General features: G+C 35.4%; 1 protein-coding gene across 3 annotated transcripts in view; it reads left to right on the top strand.

The window, feature by feature from the left end:
- The window catches only part of cdk17 (cyclin-dependent kinase 17), a 48,949-nt gene extending 33,180 nt beyond the window's left edge, over positions 1 to 15,769 (top strand). For all 3 annotated transcript variants that reach the window (XM_042721698.1, XM_042721696.1, XM_042721697.1), the window contains 14 exons: positions 4,106 to 4,239; positions 6,439 to 6,564; positions 8,251 to 8,307; positions 9,306 to 9,420; positions 9,532 to 9,626; positions 9,717 to 9,779; positions 9,916 to 10,039; positions 11,612 to 11,732; positions 11,814 to 11,911; positions 13,146 to 13,251; positions 13,605 to 13,647; positions 13,833 to 13,923; positions 14,019 to 14,096; positions 15,070 to 15,769. In XM_042721698.1, the coding sequence (XP_042577632.1) occupies positions 4,106 to 4,239; positions 6,439 to 6,564; positions 8,251 to 8,307; positions 9,306 to 9,420; positions 9,532 to 9,626; positions 9,717 to 9,779; positions 9,916 to 10,039; positions 11,612 to 11,732; positions 11,814 to 11,911; positions 13,146 to 13,251; positions 13,605 to 13,647; positions 13,833 to 13,923; positions 14,019 to 14,096; positions 15,070 to 15,107 (1,289 nt within the window). In that variant the 3' untranslated portion in view covers positions 15,108 to 15,769. The remainder of the gene's footprint in view (positions 1 to 4,105; positions 4,240 to 6,438; positions 6,565 to 8,250; positions 8,308 to 9,305; positions 9,421 to 9,531; positions 9,627 to 9,716; positions 9,780 to 9,915; positions 10,040 to 11,611; positions 11,733 to 11,813; positions 11,912 to 13,145; positions 13,252 to 13,604; positions 13,648 to 13,832; positions 13,924 to 14,018; positions 14,097 to 15,069) is intronic.
- The last annotated feature ends 403 nt before the right edge of the window (positions 15,770 to 16,172 follow it).

Raw genomic sequence — 16,172 nt, 5'->3', positions numbered from 1 at the left:
CTCAAAAAATGTTTAGTTATATCAAAGGATCAGTCATGAGTCAAAAATTCAGCTCTGCAAAATCTTGCTATGCGATAAATGTGAGCCGCTCAACCTTATCTCCCTGTCGTCATGGGAGCAGTCATGTCTAACCCCGGTGTGCATACGTGCAACTGCGCGAGTGGGTGTTCTCACACACACACACACACACACACACACACACACACACACACACAAAAAAAAAAAAAAAATAGTGGGGGGGTGTGTGTGAGGAGAAGGTTAGTGGGAGGCGATCGAACAAGAAGTGTGTGTCACATTTGAACGGTTCCGTCCGGCTTCTCTCAGATTGAGTGTGTGTTTGTGTGTTGCTTCCCATACATGAGGCTATTATTTACCAGCATCTCAGACACAAGTTCAGACATGTCCGGCCCCCATTCCCACATTCTTATCCTTTAACAGTGATGTCAGCGATTGGCTGTTTGTTTATTTGGCACCGATTGTGGAATTTGTAAGCTGTGATGTAAATGCGTTCAGTGATCATCTTGAGTTTCCTTGAATAGGACGCATTCCAAGTCAAAGACAGTCTGGAGTTTATTAGAGTTTGACCCAGTTTCGTTCTTGCAGAATTTTTCCGTGCCACACTTTTTTTTTTTTTATTTTTTTTTGTAGAAAAGTTGAACATTGTAGATTTTAGAATTTTTAGTGTTTTAAAGACGGCCGGAGGAGAGCAGAAGACGGCGGGATGGGGTGAGGCAGACAGATGACACGCGTCAAAATTACAAGTGAGGTTGTCTCGGGCTTGACGGAATGAAAGAGCACAGCGTTTCTGATGTTGAGAGGAGGAGGTGGAAGGAGATGAAAGTCAGGAAAGGGAGAGTGAACAGAGGGAAATGGTGTGATTTGACAGAGTGACTCGTTACCTCACAGTATGTCGGATTTAATAAAAAAAAAAATAGGGCACATTACCTGCGACTGCACACGCTTTCACACTTCATCACACACACACCATCTCGCCATTTCAGAGACTTCATTGGTGTAACGGGATGCAGAAATGAGGCCACAGTGGTTACTAGTCATGAAACTGGATCTCTCCTCATGTCTCTCTAATAAGAAATGTCCAGGTCACGTTTCACCCCAAAGTCAAAATATAAAAGAAATACCAAGAAATTATATTCTGCATAAACCATGATGCCTAAGATTTTTTTTCTATTAATTCCCCCAAATAATTTTATTTAATCTATTCTATTCTCTTCTCTTCTGTTCTATTCTATTCAAATTCTCGTTATCAAAAAGCCAAATAGAGGATTGGTATCTTGGCTTAAAAAAGTCCAAAAATACTTAATGAAATTAAAGTTTTCCAGTTTTTTATTTTATTTTTTTCAAGACAGTTAAGGACATTTTCCCCCCAAGTTAGTCAAAAATAATTTTAATTAAATCCAATTATTTATTTTATTGGGCAGCAAATGCATTTCCAGAGAATAGCTGCCTCTGTCATGATCAACTGCTTTAGTTTTTTCCAGACAATATGGGCACATTTTCTAAAAAAAAAAATTATTTTTATACCTTTTATTAAATTCTGATTACCAATCATTTTTATTTTTATTTATTTTAATTTTAGAATACATTAATACATAAATGCTCCCTTAATATACCAATACTAACAATTTTTTTTGCCCACATTTCAGTAATGATAGTTAATGAGAATAATGTGCTTTATTGTCTTTGCTTCATTCTTTATGCAAAATACATTTATGGTTTTCTTGTGGTTTTGGCATAAAATATGACTTGGACATTTCAAATTACCATTTGAAAAGCCAAATAGAGGACTTGTACCTTAGTTAAAAAATGTCCAAAAATAAATGTAATTTAATCCAAAAATTCAATTTATTTTTATTTTTATTTTTTTTCAGAATAAATTAAATTCAGTATAAAAGATGTAATGGAAAAATATGATCAAACATGCATTCTTTTATTGGGTATTAGGGCAAGTATATGGGAACTATTGTAAGTATTGGGATTCAGCTATGTACGAGTATATGCGCTAATAAAACCTCCCAGAAACCCTTTCCATAGCTCATCCATTAGAGCAGAAGCGTCTCGCTCCACATACACATTTAACATTTTCATTTTCTAACCTCCTCTTCCTCTCTCGCAGACATTGTTCAATTTTTTTTGCCCACATTTCAGTAATGATAGTTAATGAGAATAATGTGCTTTATTGTCTTTGCTTCATTCTTTATGCAAAATACATTTATGGTTTTCTTGTGGTTTTGGCATTAAATATGACTTGGACATTTCCGGACAGTTTCTGAAAGATTCACCTCTCTCCCTCTGGTCTGAAGATATCCGAGCGGGGAGACAGCAGACAGCTGTGCCGTAATGGATGGCCCTCAGGTTAGGTACTTTTTACTGCCTCGGCCAGATAAAAGAGCAGGCCGATATGTCACCCTTGGGGTACTCCTCCTTATGAGGTGAGGGAGGAGGGGGCCTTACAGCAGCAAACAGCCTGCCATAAAACTACAGAGCCACGACCACACCTTTAGACTCTTTTTCTAGTTCCCAGCACTCTTTTATGCGGTAATATAATCTCTTTTCTTCCGGAACAGCTTTTATTTTCCATCGCTTTTAGGCCGCCCCTTTTCCAAGTACTAAAAGACTGCAAGTACATGCACATGTACATGAACACGTGATGACTGGACGGGACTCTTAATTCCCGGCCGCTGGTTTTCAATTTGTGAATGTGCATGTGGTTTTTAAACCCTGATTACATCATTATTTGGCCCAAAGGCCAGCTCAGATAAGCCGGATCAAACTTTTATGTAATAGAGAAGAGTTGAGGACATTCACACACAAGTGCTGTATAAACAAAAAGCACATGGGACAGTGCATATCCCTTCACACCTTTCTTGTTTTCGATGTAATGCGTATGCCTTTCTCAGGAATCGTGGCATAGGTGAATTTGAACAGAGGATGTGTGTCAGTGTCATGCTTGACTGGTTTTCATGAATATCAAGAACTGCGGGAAAATTATTAACAGACGTTCAGCTTGATGTGCTGTGCGTATGACGCTTTATGTACATAGGTATGAGTGTGTGTGTGTTTAAATGGAAGAGGATGAATAAGGTCTTTCACTGAAATGGAAGAATCAAAAGCTGCTTTTACAGCGCGCGCACACACACACACACACACACACACACACACACACACACATACACATTAGACTGAATCCCGAATCACTATCTATCCTACATAGTCAGAATAGTGTGTCCCAAACCATAGTATATTAAAATAGTATTTCAGATTTAAACTGATTTTAACCATAAGATAATGTAATAGTAATGTCCTTAAAGTGCATCTTATGCCTAAAATTAGTCAACATTTGCCTTTTTGATTGTTGTTTTGTGTTTAAAATCTTTGTATCTTAAAATTGAATCTAAATCAAATTTGGATTAAGAAAACAATTGGTAAATGCTTTATTATAGTAAGTTACTTGTTTTTATAATTATAATAATTTGATTTTAAAGACTTTTTTTCACATTTTAAATAAAATTTCCACCTTGAATTAAACTGTTTAAAATATTACATTTCCATTTAAAATATTAAATATGTTTTTATTTGTCAAATTGTGAAGTAAAAAAAATATATTTAAATAATTATTTGTAATCGTTTTAAATATAATAATAATAATAATGATGATAATAATAATAATAAGACTCCTTCATTTAAATTTAATTAAGCCCATTTTTTTTATTATCTCTCAAATTCTCATTAGCATTTGAAAAGCCAAATAGAGGACTTGTACCTTAGTTTAAAAAATGTCCAAAAATAAATGTAATTTAATCCAAAAATTCAATTTATTTTTATTTTTTAATTTTTTTCAGAATAAATTAAATTCAGTATAAAAGATGTAATGGAAAAATATGATCAAACATGCATTCTTTTATTGGGTATTAGTGCAAGTATATGGGAACTATTGTAAGTATTGGGATTCAGCTATGTACGAGTATATGCGCTAATAAAACCTCCCAGAAACCCTTTCCATAGCTCATCCGTTAGAGCAGAAGCATCTCGCACCACATACACATTTAACATTTTCATTTTCTAACCTCCTCTTCCTCTCTCGCAGACATTGTTCATGAGAATCTGAAGATGGGTTCGGATGGAGAGAGCGATCAGGCCTCAGGGACGTCCTCGGACGAAGTGCAATCGCCCACCGGCGTGTGTCTCCGCACCAGAACTCATCGGCGCATATCCATGGAGGTAAGACAGACTGCGTGTGGCCATAAATTAATCAGCAGCACAAACCTGCCACACGCTCACTTATTCACAGGAGGAAGCAGAAAGCGTGCGTGTGTTAGCCTGAAAGCTTCAGACTGGGTGATGTGTCACTACTGAGAGCTTTATTTTTGGCCTTGGGTAGGTGGAGGGATTCCTCTGGTGTGTTTTCTTTCTCATCCTTTCCTATTTTCTCCCACGTCCTGTTAGTCGGCTTTTCTCTTCCCCTTCCTCCTTGCTGAGATGATCTTAAGAAATTTGGAGGTTTTGTGGGCAGATGCAGATGTTATAAGTGGAACTGCAGTTCGAGAACTCTCAGGTGTTTGAAGATTTGAGATCTTTGACTAGTTTTTGTCTTAACCAGCCACAACCACAACAAATAACAACCTTTTGTAAATCATAGCAGTTTTTTTTTTTTTGTCAGTTCGGTTTGGCTTCTATGTCTAGGCTACCAGAATACATAGTCCCGCCCATTGTGAATTCTCATTGGTCCAAAATCCCACTCATTATAACAATGTATTGAACATCAAATATGTTCTGATTGGCTGTGATTATGATGCGTCATGTGGCCTTTTCGTTTCCTGTGAGTACAGAAAAATCTCTGTAAACAGTCATCGCATTTGGTTCGTACTGTATCAGACTGTGATTTTCAAATCATATACATCTGTGCCTGTCCATCGAGGTTGGGCTGCTGTTTGATATTAATAACTGGCTTTCTGTCTTACCGCACACAAGGATCTGAAAGGAATGGATTCGGTCTCTTTTTTTTTCTCGCTCCTTCCATTTCCACTTTCTCTTCTTCTCTCTGCAGTACATTGTTAAAAAGAGGGTTTGAATAACACTGTTAGAGGATTTTGAAATGGAAAAACTGCTTTTTTTAAATCAGAATTAACCTGAATACATCAAAACATTCACGTCACACTCTTGCTACATAAAGGTTTTAAAGCTTCTTATTCTGGGGTTTTAATTGCAAACCTCAGTCCAAACTAGTTATTTGGCCATGTGTTCCTCTCTCTCTCTGTCTCCGGTGCTCTTTTGCCTCCTGCTGTGTGAATTGGGTTACTGCAACTACATGCACAGTTTAAAAGCCAATAGTATGTAGATATCATTTAACAACATATAGGTGAATCTCCTGAAGAGGTTTCAGGTCACATTCTACTTTTTAAAAAAAAATAATAATTTGTTGGATGTAGTCAACTATTATGATTTTGTGATATTTCCCAATTATTTTCAGGCCTAAATCTCCTTACTGTAACATCTAATAACAATATAATATCATATATAAAAAATAATAAATAAATAATGTATTTTATAAATAAATTTATAAATAAATAATATTAAATAATAAAATAATTTATCCATTTGAAGTTTGTCATTATAGAATTTGTTATACTCTTTTTGATTTGTTTAAAAATTTTAATAAAATAAAAAAAAAAATATTTTAATTACCAAGGTTTAGATATAGTGTTTGTTTCTTGTAAAAATGCATAATTTACTAAGAGTTTAACGATTTTCAAATTCTTTATTTACTTATTATTATTATTATTATTATTATTATTATTATTATTTATTTGTTGTTTTTATTTGAGTTATTTGAGTGTTTTACTTTTTTGTAGTTTTCATTATTCACAAATTCATTGATTCTCATTGCTGTGACAGTTATGAAAATCATCTCGTCTAAACACTTTAAAAAGTGGCACAAATGGTTTTATTTTGCATTAAAGTGATTAGAATCGCGTGGGTTAATGTGTTTAATTTCAAGATTAATGTGCTAAATTTTATGTTATTAAAAAGTTTTTCTTTTGATTTTGGGGTGAAGTGATTCACTCCTCATTCAGCCTGATGTGCTGCCCAATGAGATTATAACATGCTGCACGCATCTTTAAAAGTAGCCTGTGGGTGGAGAAAAAAGCCATGAGAGAGAGAGATGTAAATGCAGGAGATTCAAAGTGTGATGGAGGGTTATTTATAGAAGATGCTAATGCTCTGGTTTGAGAACGGCTTTATGAAGTCACGCGATCTTATTTAAAACAAGCACACACACATTGCTGTCAGACGAGACACACCAAATGAATAGTCACCAAGCATCAATTATTAATCTGATTCCTACTTTGATTAGAATTGAGCTAATTTTGTCCCTCGCGACTGACTTGCTTGCATGTGTGTGTGTGATTTGATTCTCAGGACCTGAATAAACGCTTGTCTTTGCCTGCTGATATCCGGATTCCTGACGGTTACCTGGAAAAGCTGCAGCTGAGCAGCCCACCATTTGACCAACCCCTCAGCCGACGGTCACGTAGAGCCTCGCTGGTGAGTTTGCATGAATAAACCCTCTGAATTATATATTATGTATATTGATCAAAAGTGACAGGGAAGACATTTATAATGTTACAAAAAAATTATATTTCATTTATAAGCTGTTCATAAAAGAATTATAGTTTTTGCAAAAATATTAACCAGCACAACTGATTTCAACATTGATAATTAGAAGTGTTTCCTGAGCTGCAAATCAGCATATCTGAATGAAGACTGGAGTAATGATGCTGAAAATCCGGCTTTGACATCACACAAATAAAATATGTTTTAAAGTATTTTAAAATAGAAAATCTTAAATTTAAATAGTAATAATATTTTAGAATATTACTGTTTTCGCTTTTTCTAAAACATTTAAATAAATAAATGAAATAACAAACCACAAACTTTTGAACCATAATGTAGTTTACAATCAAGTGCTGTCTATGAAATGCATAACAGTGTGTTTTATATCTATTTAAAGGATGGGTCATTTGAAAATATCAGAATTTGATCACCCTCATTTTGTAATTATTGACTCTTTTTGCGCATGTCTAAGATGTTTTTAGTCATCAATGCAATGAAATCATACAATAACCATGGTCAGTCAAACGCCAGTGTTGCTAATATACGGTAATCAAAGCTTGTAAAGCATTCTTCTGCCAAACGGACATGGTTGAATCTCTTTGATTGCATCCAGGTCATATTACACACAAAATGTAAATATTAAAAAATTATATATATAAAAAACAGTTTAAAAATAACATTTACATCTAATTAAAGATATAAAAATATGTTTTGCACAAAGAAAATTGCAATTTGCGCAAATTTCCAAGAATTGTCGTGATTTTTTTTTTTGTTTTGTATGAAGTCCATACAGCTTTTGCACTATATTATAAGTTTTCAGAAGCTGTGCAATGACTTTGTGGGTCACGATTGGTTACAAAATGTGATCTAATAGAATTAGATCAGAGAATAGCTCACACAAAACTATCATCTCATGCCTTTATGAGACTTATGTGAGAATAGAAATAGTGCACAAGCCATACGGGCAACTTTTAAAGTGCTTTTTTGCAGGTGGAAAACTCATGGCATGTACTTTATTGTATGCAAAGAACAGTTTTGAAGACCTTTTGAGCTCCATGAATAAAGAAATGGGTTTGGAATGGCATGAGAGTGAGTAAAGGATATTTTTAGCTGAGCTGTTTAAGAGTAAAAGATTATGTCTGAAGAATATCCAGCTCTAGTTAATGAGTCCACAGCAAGCTTTTCAAAACAACGACGAGAAACCCAGTGTCGCACATTGTGTCATACTTTCAGTGGAGCACAAAGACACATACCATGTTCTTTGTCTGTTGGCTGCATACGTAGAGGGTTTTGCATGTTAAAAGCCCCCTGCTTTTGCGTCTGGGTTTCTTGGCATCCATTGTTCTTAGCTGTCATCTGTCTATGTCGTCCCCACGTCGAACCCTCAATGTGTGTGTAAAGGAGAGGGGGTTTATGTTGACATTCTGGTGCCCCCTGGTGTCCATGGAAGTCTGAATACTGTGTGTGATTAATGGCTTTGTCTGGGAAATAATTTTGGCTGCAGATATCAGAGACACGTGTTTCTCACTGATAAGGTCTGTTGAACACATGCAGGCCTGTTCAGCATTAACTAGATCGCATTAATGAAGCAATCTCTCTCCTTCTCTCTTTTTATAGTCAGAAATCGGCTTTGGGAAACTGGAGACCTACATCAAACTGGACAAGTTGGGAGAGGTAAGATGAGTCTAGTTCTGACCTTCCTTTCATCCTTATTTTGCCCTGTCAGAAAAGTGCATTTAAAAGTGATTAATGATTCGGTGGATGATAACAGAAGTCCTGGACTGACACATTACACAGAAGTTTTCATTAACTGATACCATTATCAGAATACTCTGTTTGCAGGTGTTTCTGCCACTGTGTTTATCCCGTAACTGAACATGTTCAATAATAAGGGGGTTATTGAGATGATCTTGGTCATTGATGGCAGTCTGATGATCATTTGACTGTACACAAGATATTTTTCTAAGTACTACTGTTTTTTTTAGACATAATATTTATTTTACTTATTTAGTTTTTTTTTTTTAAAGTTTGATACTTGTCAGTTAATAATCAATTAACTATATCTCGTGTAAAACTTTTAGTGCTGTCAAATTGATTAATCATGAAAAATCACATCCAAAATAAGTGTTTAAGAAATATATGTAATATATTTATATTATACATATAAATATACACACTACACACACATATATTATGTCAACAAACTTTTATTTTTGATGCGATTAATCGATTTTTTTTTGTTTGAGATTAATAGATTTGACAGAATTTTTTTTCAAGTAATATTTTTTTCTTTAATTTTTTGTTTTTTTGTTTGTTTTTAATATTTATTTATCTTACTCTTTTTTTTTTATATATACTTTTTTTTAAAACTGATAAAAATTGTTGATAATTGTCAGGAAATTATTTATCCGTTATACACATATACACATAGTATATAACTTGTGTGACTGTACAAAAGATTTTTTAAAGTACTATTTATTTATTTACTTTTTTTTTTTTAGTTCTACTGTATGGGTCTAGTATTCAATTGTTGTTAATTTTTTACTTTATGTATTTATTTATTTATTTATTGAAGTCAACAACATTAGTTTGATAATTGTCATTAAATGTTGGTACATACCTAGTGTCTTTCTGCATTCTGAAATCTAACCATTGCTATAATTGTATTACAGGGGACGTATGCCACTGTTTTCAAGGGGCGGAGCAAACTGACAGACAACCTGGTAGCTCTGAAAGAGATCCGATTGGAGCATGAGGAGGGCGCTCCATGCACAGCTATTAGAGAGGGTGAGGAATCTCTCTCTGGGTCTCTTTCTCTTCATCCTCAAAACCCCTTTGGATGCCAAGATACTCATGTCTATAGTGCCCTGAATTGATCCTGCCATTTTCTCTCTTTAGTGTCATTATTGAAGGATTTAAAGCACGCCAACATCGTCACGCTTCATGATATTGTCCACACGGACAAATCCCTCACTCTGGTCTTTGAGTATCTGGTGAGTGAATGTCTCATGCTGCTCCTCTCATACTGATCCATTTGTTTTTTTGCTCTATTTATTTATTTATTCTGTGATGGCTTCCTGCAGGATAAGGATCTGAAGCAGTACATGGACGATTGTGGAAACATCATGAGCATGCACAATGTTAAGGTCTGTCCCATGTTTGTTTATTCTACACCAAATGGATTTAAGTAGACATAAACAGTTGGTTTGTTGCTATTAGTGCAATTTAACACATGAAACATTGTTTCTGGTCCTCTAACCTGTAGTCCATGTGTGGTTCTAGATTTTCCTGTTTCAAATCTTGAGAGGACTGGCGTACTGTCACAGACGGAAGGTTCTGCACCGGGACCTGAAACCACAGAACCTGCTCATCAGTGAAAGGGGTGAACTCAAACTGGCCGACTTTGGTATGTTTAGCATTATGCTGTCAAATAAATGTTTTGCAGAAAATATTCTGTTATATATATATATAGTATATAATATATATATATATATATATATATATATATATATATATATATATATATATATATATAGCTTTATATGTGTATATATATTAGGGCTGGGCTTATCGCTTTAACGCATTCATTGATTTAAGCCGACAGTTATTTTATTGTGCATTAACGCAGTTTTTTATTATTATGAAAATCCATTGCGCACTGGCTCTGAAAATACATACAGGCAAACCATGGGTCACAGGAGGGGTGGGATGTTGATCAGTACTGGCTTGGGACTGCTGTCATCACGCGTCTCAACCGATGAGAGCATTTGGGGTGGGCCTAAGACTGCAGCAGCGCTCACAGGAATGCTAAGGCCAAGCATTAACATTCACAAACCACTGTTCACTGTTATTTTTAACAGAAAAGAATGCAACATGCTTGAAATCACGACTTCATAAATGGGAAACGGGCCTTTTTGATAGCACGTGAAGACAGCAGAGAAGCACTCTCGCTCAGCACCGTGGAGTGCATTGTTTTGTTAACTTTGTGGTTTATTATTTTGAGTCATTTGGGACACGGTAACACATGGCCCTCTCACAATATATATACGGAATCATGCTGCACCCTCCAGTGCGGTCAGCACTCACACTCGCTGATCTATATATAACTGAACCGCTCTCTGGCCCACCTCTTCCAACCGAGCCAGGGGAGGATAAACGAACTGAGCCTGGTTAAGATTGCCTAGTGTGAGTACACCCTTATTCTCCCGCATCCCACACACACAAGTCTCTACCCGCCCGCACTCGCCCTTGCCCATCAAGTGTTGTCCTGCGCCGCACTGGGTTCCCGCGATAGTGCAGGTCTCTACTCGGAAGGTGCCTGTTAAAATGTTATGATAGAGGCTCTGAGCACAACTTGTTTTTCTATAACAAACTATAAAATATTATGTATAAAAACGTTAATGCCCTGGCAGTGGCAAATAGCTTTGGTTTTATATTTAATTTGATTACATTAATGTTATAAGTTGAGATTTACAAGAAATATTTTAACTGCTACTGTTAAAGGAAAACTGCTGTAAAAAAGAACCTTATTTGTTTAAAGTGTTTGCAAACCAAATGTTTTTGCACTTTGTTATTTTTAAATGAAAAAAGTGCACAGTACACTCCTTTTGAATGCATTATTGATTTTTTTTATATTATAATATTTATATATTCAAAATATGTATTTAATTTTATATCATATGTAGTTTATTTTTCATTAAAAATACATTGTAATATATCATGAATTTGTTGATTTACAAATTTATTTATTAACTTTTATTCAACATATAAATACTAAGTGTATTATTTCAAATGTATGCAAATTTTACTATATATTTTGTGAACTTTATATGTTGCCTTTATTGTATTTTTTTATATATATTATAATATGTTCAAAATATGCATTTAACTTTATATCATGTTATTTCTTTTTCATTAAAAATATAGTATACTTTTATTTCACTGTAAAAATAAATGTTTTTTGTTTGTGTGTTGGTAGGTCTGGCACGAGCCAAGTCAGTTCCCACTAAGACATACTCTAATGAGGTGGTGACCTTATGGTACAGACCTCCTGATGTACTACTGGGATCCTCCGAGTACTCCACACAGATCGATATGTGGTGAGTGATGTTTCACATTTACATTCAGTCCTGTCCTGTATGCTCTGTCTTATCCTCTCTCTGTCTCTTTCTCTGCCTCAGGGGTGTCGGATGTATATTTTATGAAATGGCCGCAGGTCGGCCGCTGTTCCCAGGATCCACCGTTGAAGATGAGCTGCATCTAATCTTCAGATTACTGGGTGAGCGAACACACACACCCACGCACACACTCACTCACACCCAGCTCTTCAACTAAATGATTCAATTCAGAGCCTGTGTGATGAAACACGCACTTCAACTCCAGACATTACGACATTAAACACACACACACACACACACACACACTCTCAAACCAGATGTGTCATGATGTTCAGTTTTAGAAGTGCTTCTCACCTGCTTTAAAAACAAACTGCAACCATCTGAGCTGCCATGCTTGCTATCCACAGACACACACACACAAACACACGCTTTTGAATGGAAACAGTGAGATCACATGGTAGGTTACCACAGTTCAGTTGAAATCCTGTCCTGCTGACACTCACCTGATGTTTCACTGTGCATCCTGCAGTGTGGAAATATCTCAGAAAAAAAGACCTGGAAAGGAGGTTTTAAGCTATTTTTAAGCTATATTAAATTTTTTTAAACTGTAGCTCAAAACAGTACTGCATGATTCTAACAATGCCAAGGTCATGGGTTTGATTCCCAGCGAAAGCATTAACTGATTAAAAAAGGTTAAAAAATGCCTTTCATTGAATGAAAGGTGTTCAGTGCAGTGCAAGTTGTTTTAAATAAAAGCATCTGTTAAATGCATGCAAATGTAAATCATATTTTAAGCAATTTATGGGCTTTCCACTGCTTAGAATGGATAGCTTGAATTGATTTAATTTATTAGTTGTTTTTATTTGTTTTTGGTTTGTTTGTGTAATTAATTAAGTAAATATTAATTTATGTTTTTTTTTTTTTTTTTTTTTATTAATTATGGTTTATTTTTTTAGAGATTAGCACTTCTGCAATATCTATAAAATTATTTAAAATATTAACATTAAGTAAATTTAAAATGTATAAAATTTATACATACTGTACTACACCACTTCCATGATAAACATGCTTTATGCTTTTAATTCATGAGTTTAAGCTCTGTAGCATGTTATTTTATAATATAATTTAAATATACACAATATAATTATATATATATATATATATATATATATATATATATATATATACACACATTACAAAAGAAATTGTACATTTTTGAATTTATAAACACTGAAGTAAATACAGAAAGATCATGATCAAAAGGGATCCGGAATTTAAGTCCTGTAAAATCCAAAATTAATCAGCTCTGTTTAGAAAATGTTAGCTTTGTGCTAAACGAAGACAGGCTCTAAAGTATAAAGTGTTGAATGGATGTTTTGGCTTTGTGTGAAACAGGTACACCTACAGAGGACAACTGGCCCGGCATCTCGTCAATCGAAGAGTTCAAATCCTACAACTTCCCCAAATACAAGCCTCAGCCCTTCATCAATCATGCACCCAGGTACCTGCGCTCTATCTGTGTGTCTCTCCGGCTGCTGTTTTGCTGTTTCATGCAGTGTGTGTTTGTTATGAGTTTGTGTGCTCAGTGTCTGTGCGGTGGCTAAGGTGTGTTTGTCTTGCCACACAGAGCAAATGACCATGACCTCAAAGCCTGTGTGTGAGTGTGCGGATGCTGCTGTGGGAAAGTTTGTGTGTGTGTTCTGGTGTATGTTAGAAAGCCATGTGTGTGCCAGTAAAGCAGGATATCCTGTGGAATTTCTGAGGCCGTTTGCTTCCTTCCTTACGTTTGCCAGTCTAATTTGTCAACCTGCCGATGGTCACATCTCTCTCACTCTCCTCCCTTCCCATCTACAGGTTGGATACTGAAGGAATAGAACTGTTATTGTCCTTTCTAAGGGTAAGAATGTGCCAGAACAATGGATTGCATTACATACACACACAAACAATTGTAAATGATTTTCCCTCTCTTTATCTTGAACACTCCTATTTTCCATTAACCCTTTTAAAGCACTGTGATAACTTAAACTACCCTTTATCAATCTAACAAGGCTTTCATCCTTTATTTATTTTTTTTCTCCATAGTATGAGTCCAAGAAGAGGATCTCTGCAGATGAATCAATGAAACACTCCTACTTCAAGAGTCTGGGCATGCGTGTGCACACACTGCCAGAAAGTGAGTGTCTTTATACACACACACACACACACACACATACACTTCACATAATTGCTCATATGTCCTCATTCTCATGATATGCTGTGTTTGTGCAGGCATATCCATATTTACACTGAAGGAAGTGCAGCTTCAGAGGGACCCCGGTTACCGGAACTCCTCGTACCCCGAGACAGGTCTGTGTTTTTTTTATACACGTAATTATGTTCAGATAATCTTATAGTAGTTAGTCAGTATGGGTCAGTGTCAGTAGTTTTGGGAACTGGCACTAGGTGGCAATGGTCGTGTAGACCAATAGCTATTGAACATGTTGGTTAATGTGATTGTGTTTAGATTTGGGCAATTATTTACAATTATTAATTATACATTATTTAAAAATAGTTTAAGGTTAACTGATACCTGTGACCTCCTGGTGGATCAACAGAAGTGTTACATGCCAGCAAAATCATGACAACATCTTTTAATAGCACTGTCAATGGATTTGTTAATGATTTTTTTTTTTTTTTTTAATGAATCGATAAATGTTAAATATTATGTAAAATAAGTTACATTTCTTTCTTTGATTTATAATATGGTTTATAAATCATATATAATGAATGTTATATTTCAATAAATTAAATATTTTTAAAAAGTATTATAAAATAATATTATAAAATAGTTTATATTTCATAATATTTAATAAAAATTTCAAAAATATTTTATAAATATATTATTTTAATAATACATTTTATACATAATAACATTTTAAATATTTTTAATGTTTTTTTTAACATTATTTTGTAACCTCTAACCCTTTGTGCTCTTATATATTAATGTAATTAGTGTGTAATAGCTAAATATATTTTTTAAATTATATATAAAGTACGTTTTATATATTTAAAGTTATAACAAAATTATAAATAATATTTGCATCATAGCATACTCCTTGTTCTCTGCTGTAATAATATATCTAAATATATATTTTAAATTGATTACATATCATTTAAAAAAAATTTGTAACCTTGTACACCGTGTTCTCTCCTCTATATAAAGCTAATACATTTCTTTACTGAATATTTAAAATTATTCATTAGAAGACATATTTTGTAACCTTGCACACCTTGTTCTTTGCTCCTTTTCACTCTCATCCTTTTGTCTCTCTCCTCGCAGGCAACAGCAAGAACAGACGGCAGAGCATGCTGTTTTAAGCTGCGTTTCCTCACACTCTTGCCCATTGCTCTCACACTCTTGCATACAAACACACACACACACTTGACGGATCAGTTCGACAGCTCTTACTCCGTGACTGTGTTGTATAGACTAACAGACTTAGTCCCCCCTTGCTCACAGAGAGAGGGGTGTTTGTCGCGTGTGCATGCGTGATGAATGGGATCGGCCGAATCCGCCAAAACCCCCCCCAGTGTCCCGCCATCAAGCATGCAGCCTTGAGCCAGAGCGCCCATCGGCCACTCGTCTGGACGCCCCTTCCCCTTGCCCTGTGTGACGCTTAGGGTGTGCGAGCGTGTGAACGTGTATATATTTATTGACGGAGGGGTTGTTTTGCTGCTAATTGACTACTGTCTCTACGTAACTTCCTCACTCTCGGGGCGCCCCTCGTGGACACATCAGTCCCATGTTTTTGTTTTGTTTTAAAAGAACGATTATAATTCTGTTGAAACAAAATGTTGATATCGCAGCTGTCCGTCTGTCATTGTGTTGGTTTTACAGAGGTGGAATGCCTATACGAGTGTTTTGACTTTGCTTTTGGTTTTCTGGCATGGCGATTCAAACCGAGCGACAGATTCAAAACATTCATTCCAAGACCTCAAATTTTAACGTATCATTTCAAGAAAAAAGTGGTTTTTTTTTTTATAGGAGGCGTCGTGTGGTGAAGGGGGGATCTTGTCCAGGTGGACTTGCAAAACGAGGGTGGAAAAAAACAAACACTGGACCAGCAGGAACTTTGTGACCTCACCGTTTTGAACTGAGAACCGGACCATCTCTCCTTTTGCATTCATTCAGAGTGATCCTATTGGAACTGAAGTGCTTGTATGCCAGATGTGTTTTTAATTCTTTCTTTGACCTTTCGAGCTCCTGATGGATCATCAAAACCAGTTTCTTCTATTAATAGAGCTCCTCTGTAGCTTCCGAGTGTATGCAACGCTTGTAAAAGAGCGAGAAAGTGAGGTTGTATGTGTGAAAATGGAGATCTGAAACTGTACAGAGCCCTTGAAAGGCTCCATGCAAGCGATGGCTATGAAGATGAGCTAGTT

Source organism: Cyprinus carpio, chromosome B4, assembly GCF_018340385.1.
Source record: "Cyprinus carpio isolate SPL01 chromosome B4, ASM1834038v1, whole genome shotgun sequence".
NCBI lineage: Eukaryota > Metazoa > Chordata > Actinopteri > Cypriniformes > Cyprinidae > Cyprinus > Cyprinus carpio.
This window is presented reverse-complemented; position numbering and strand designations above follow the sequence as displayed.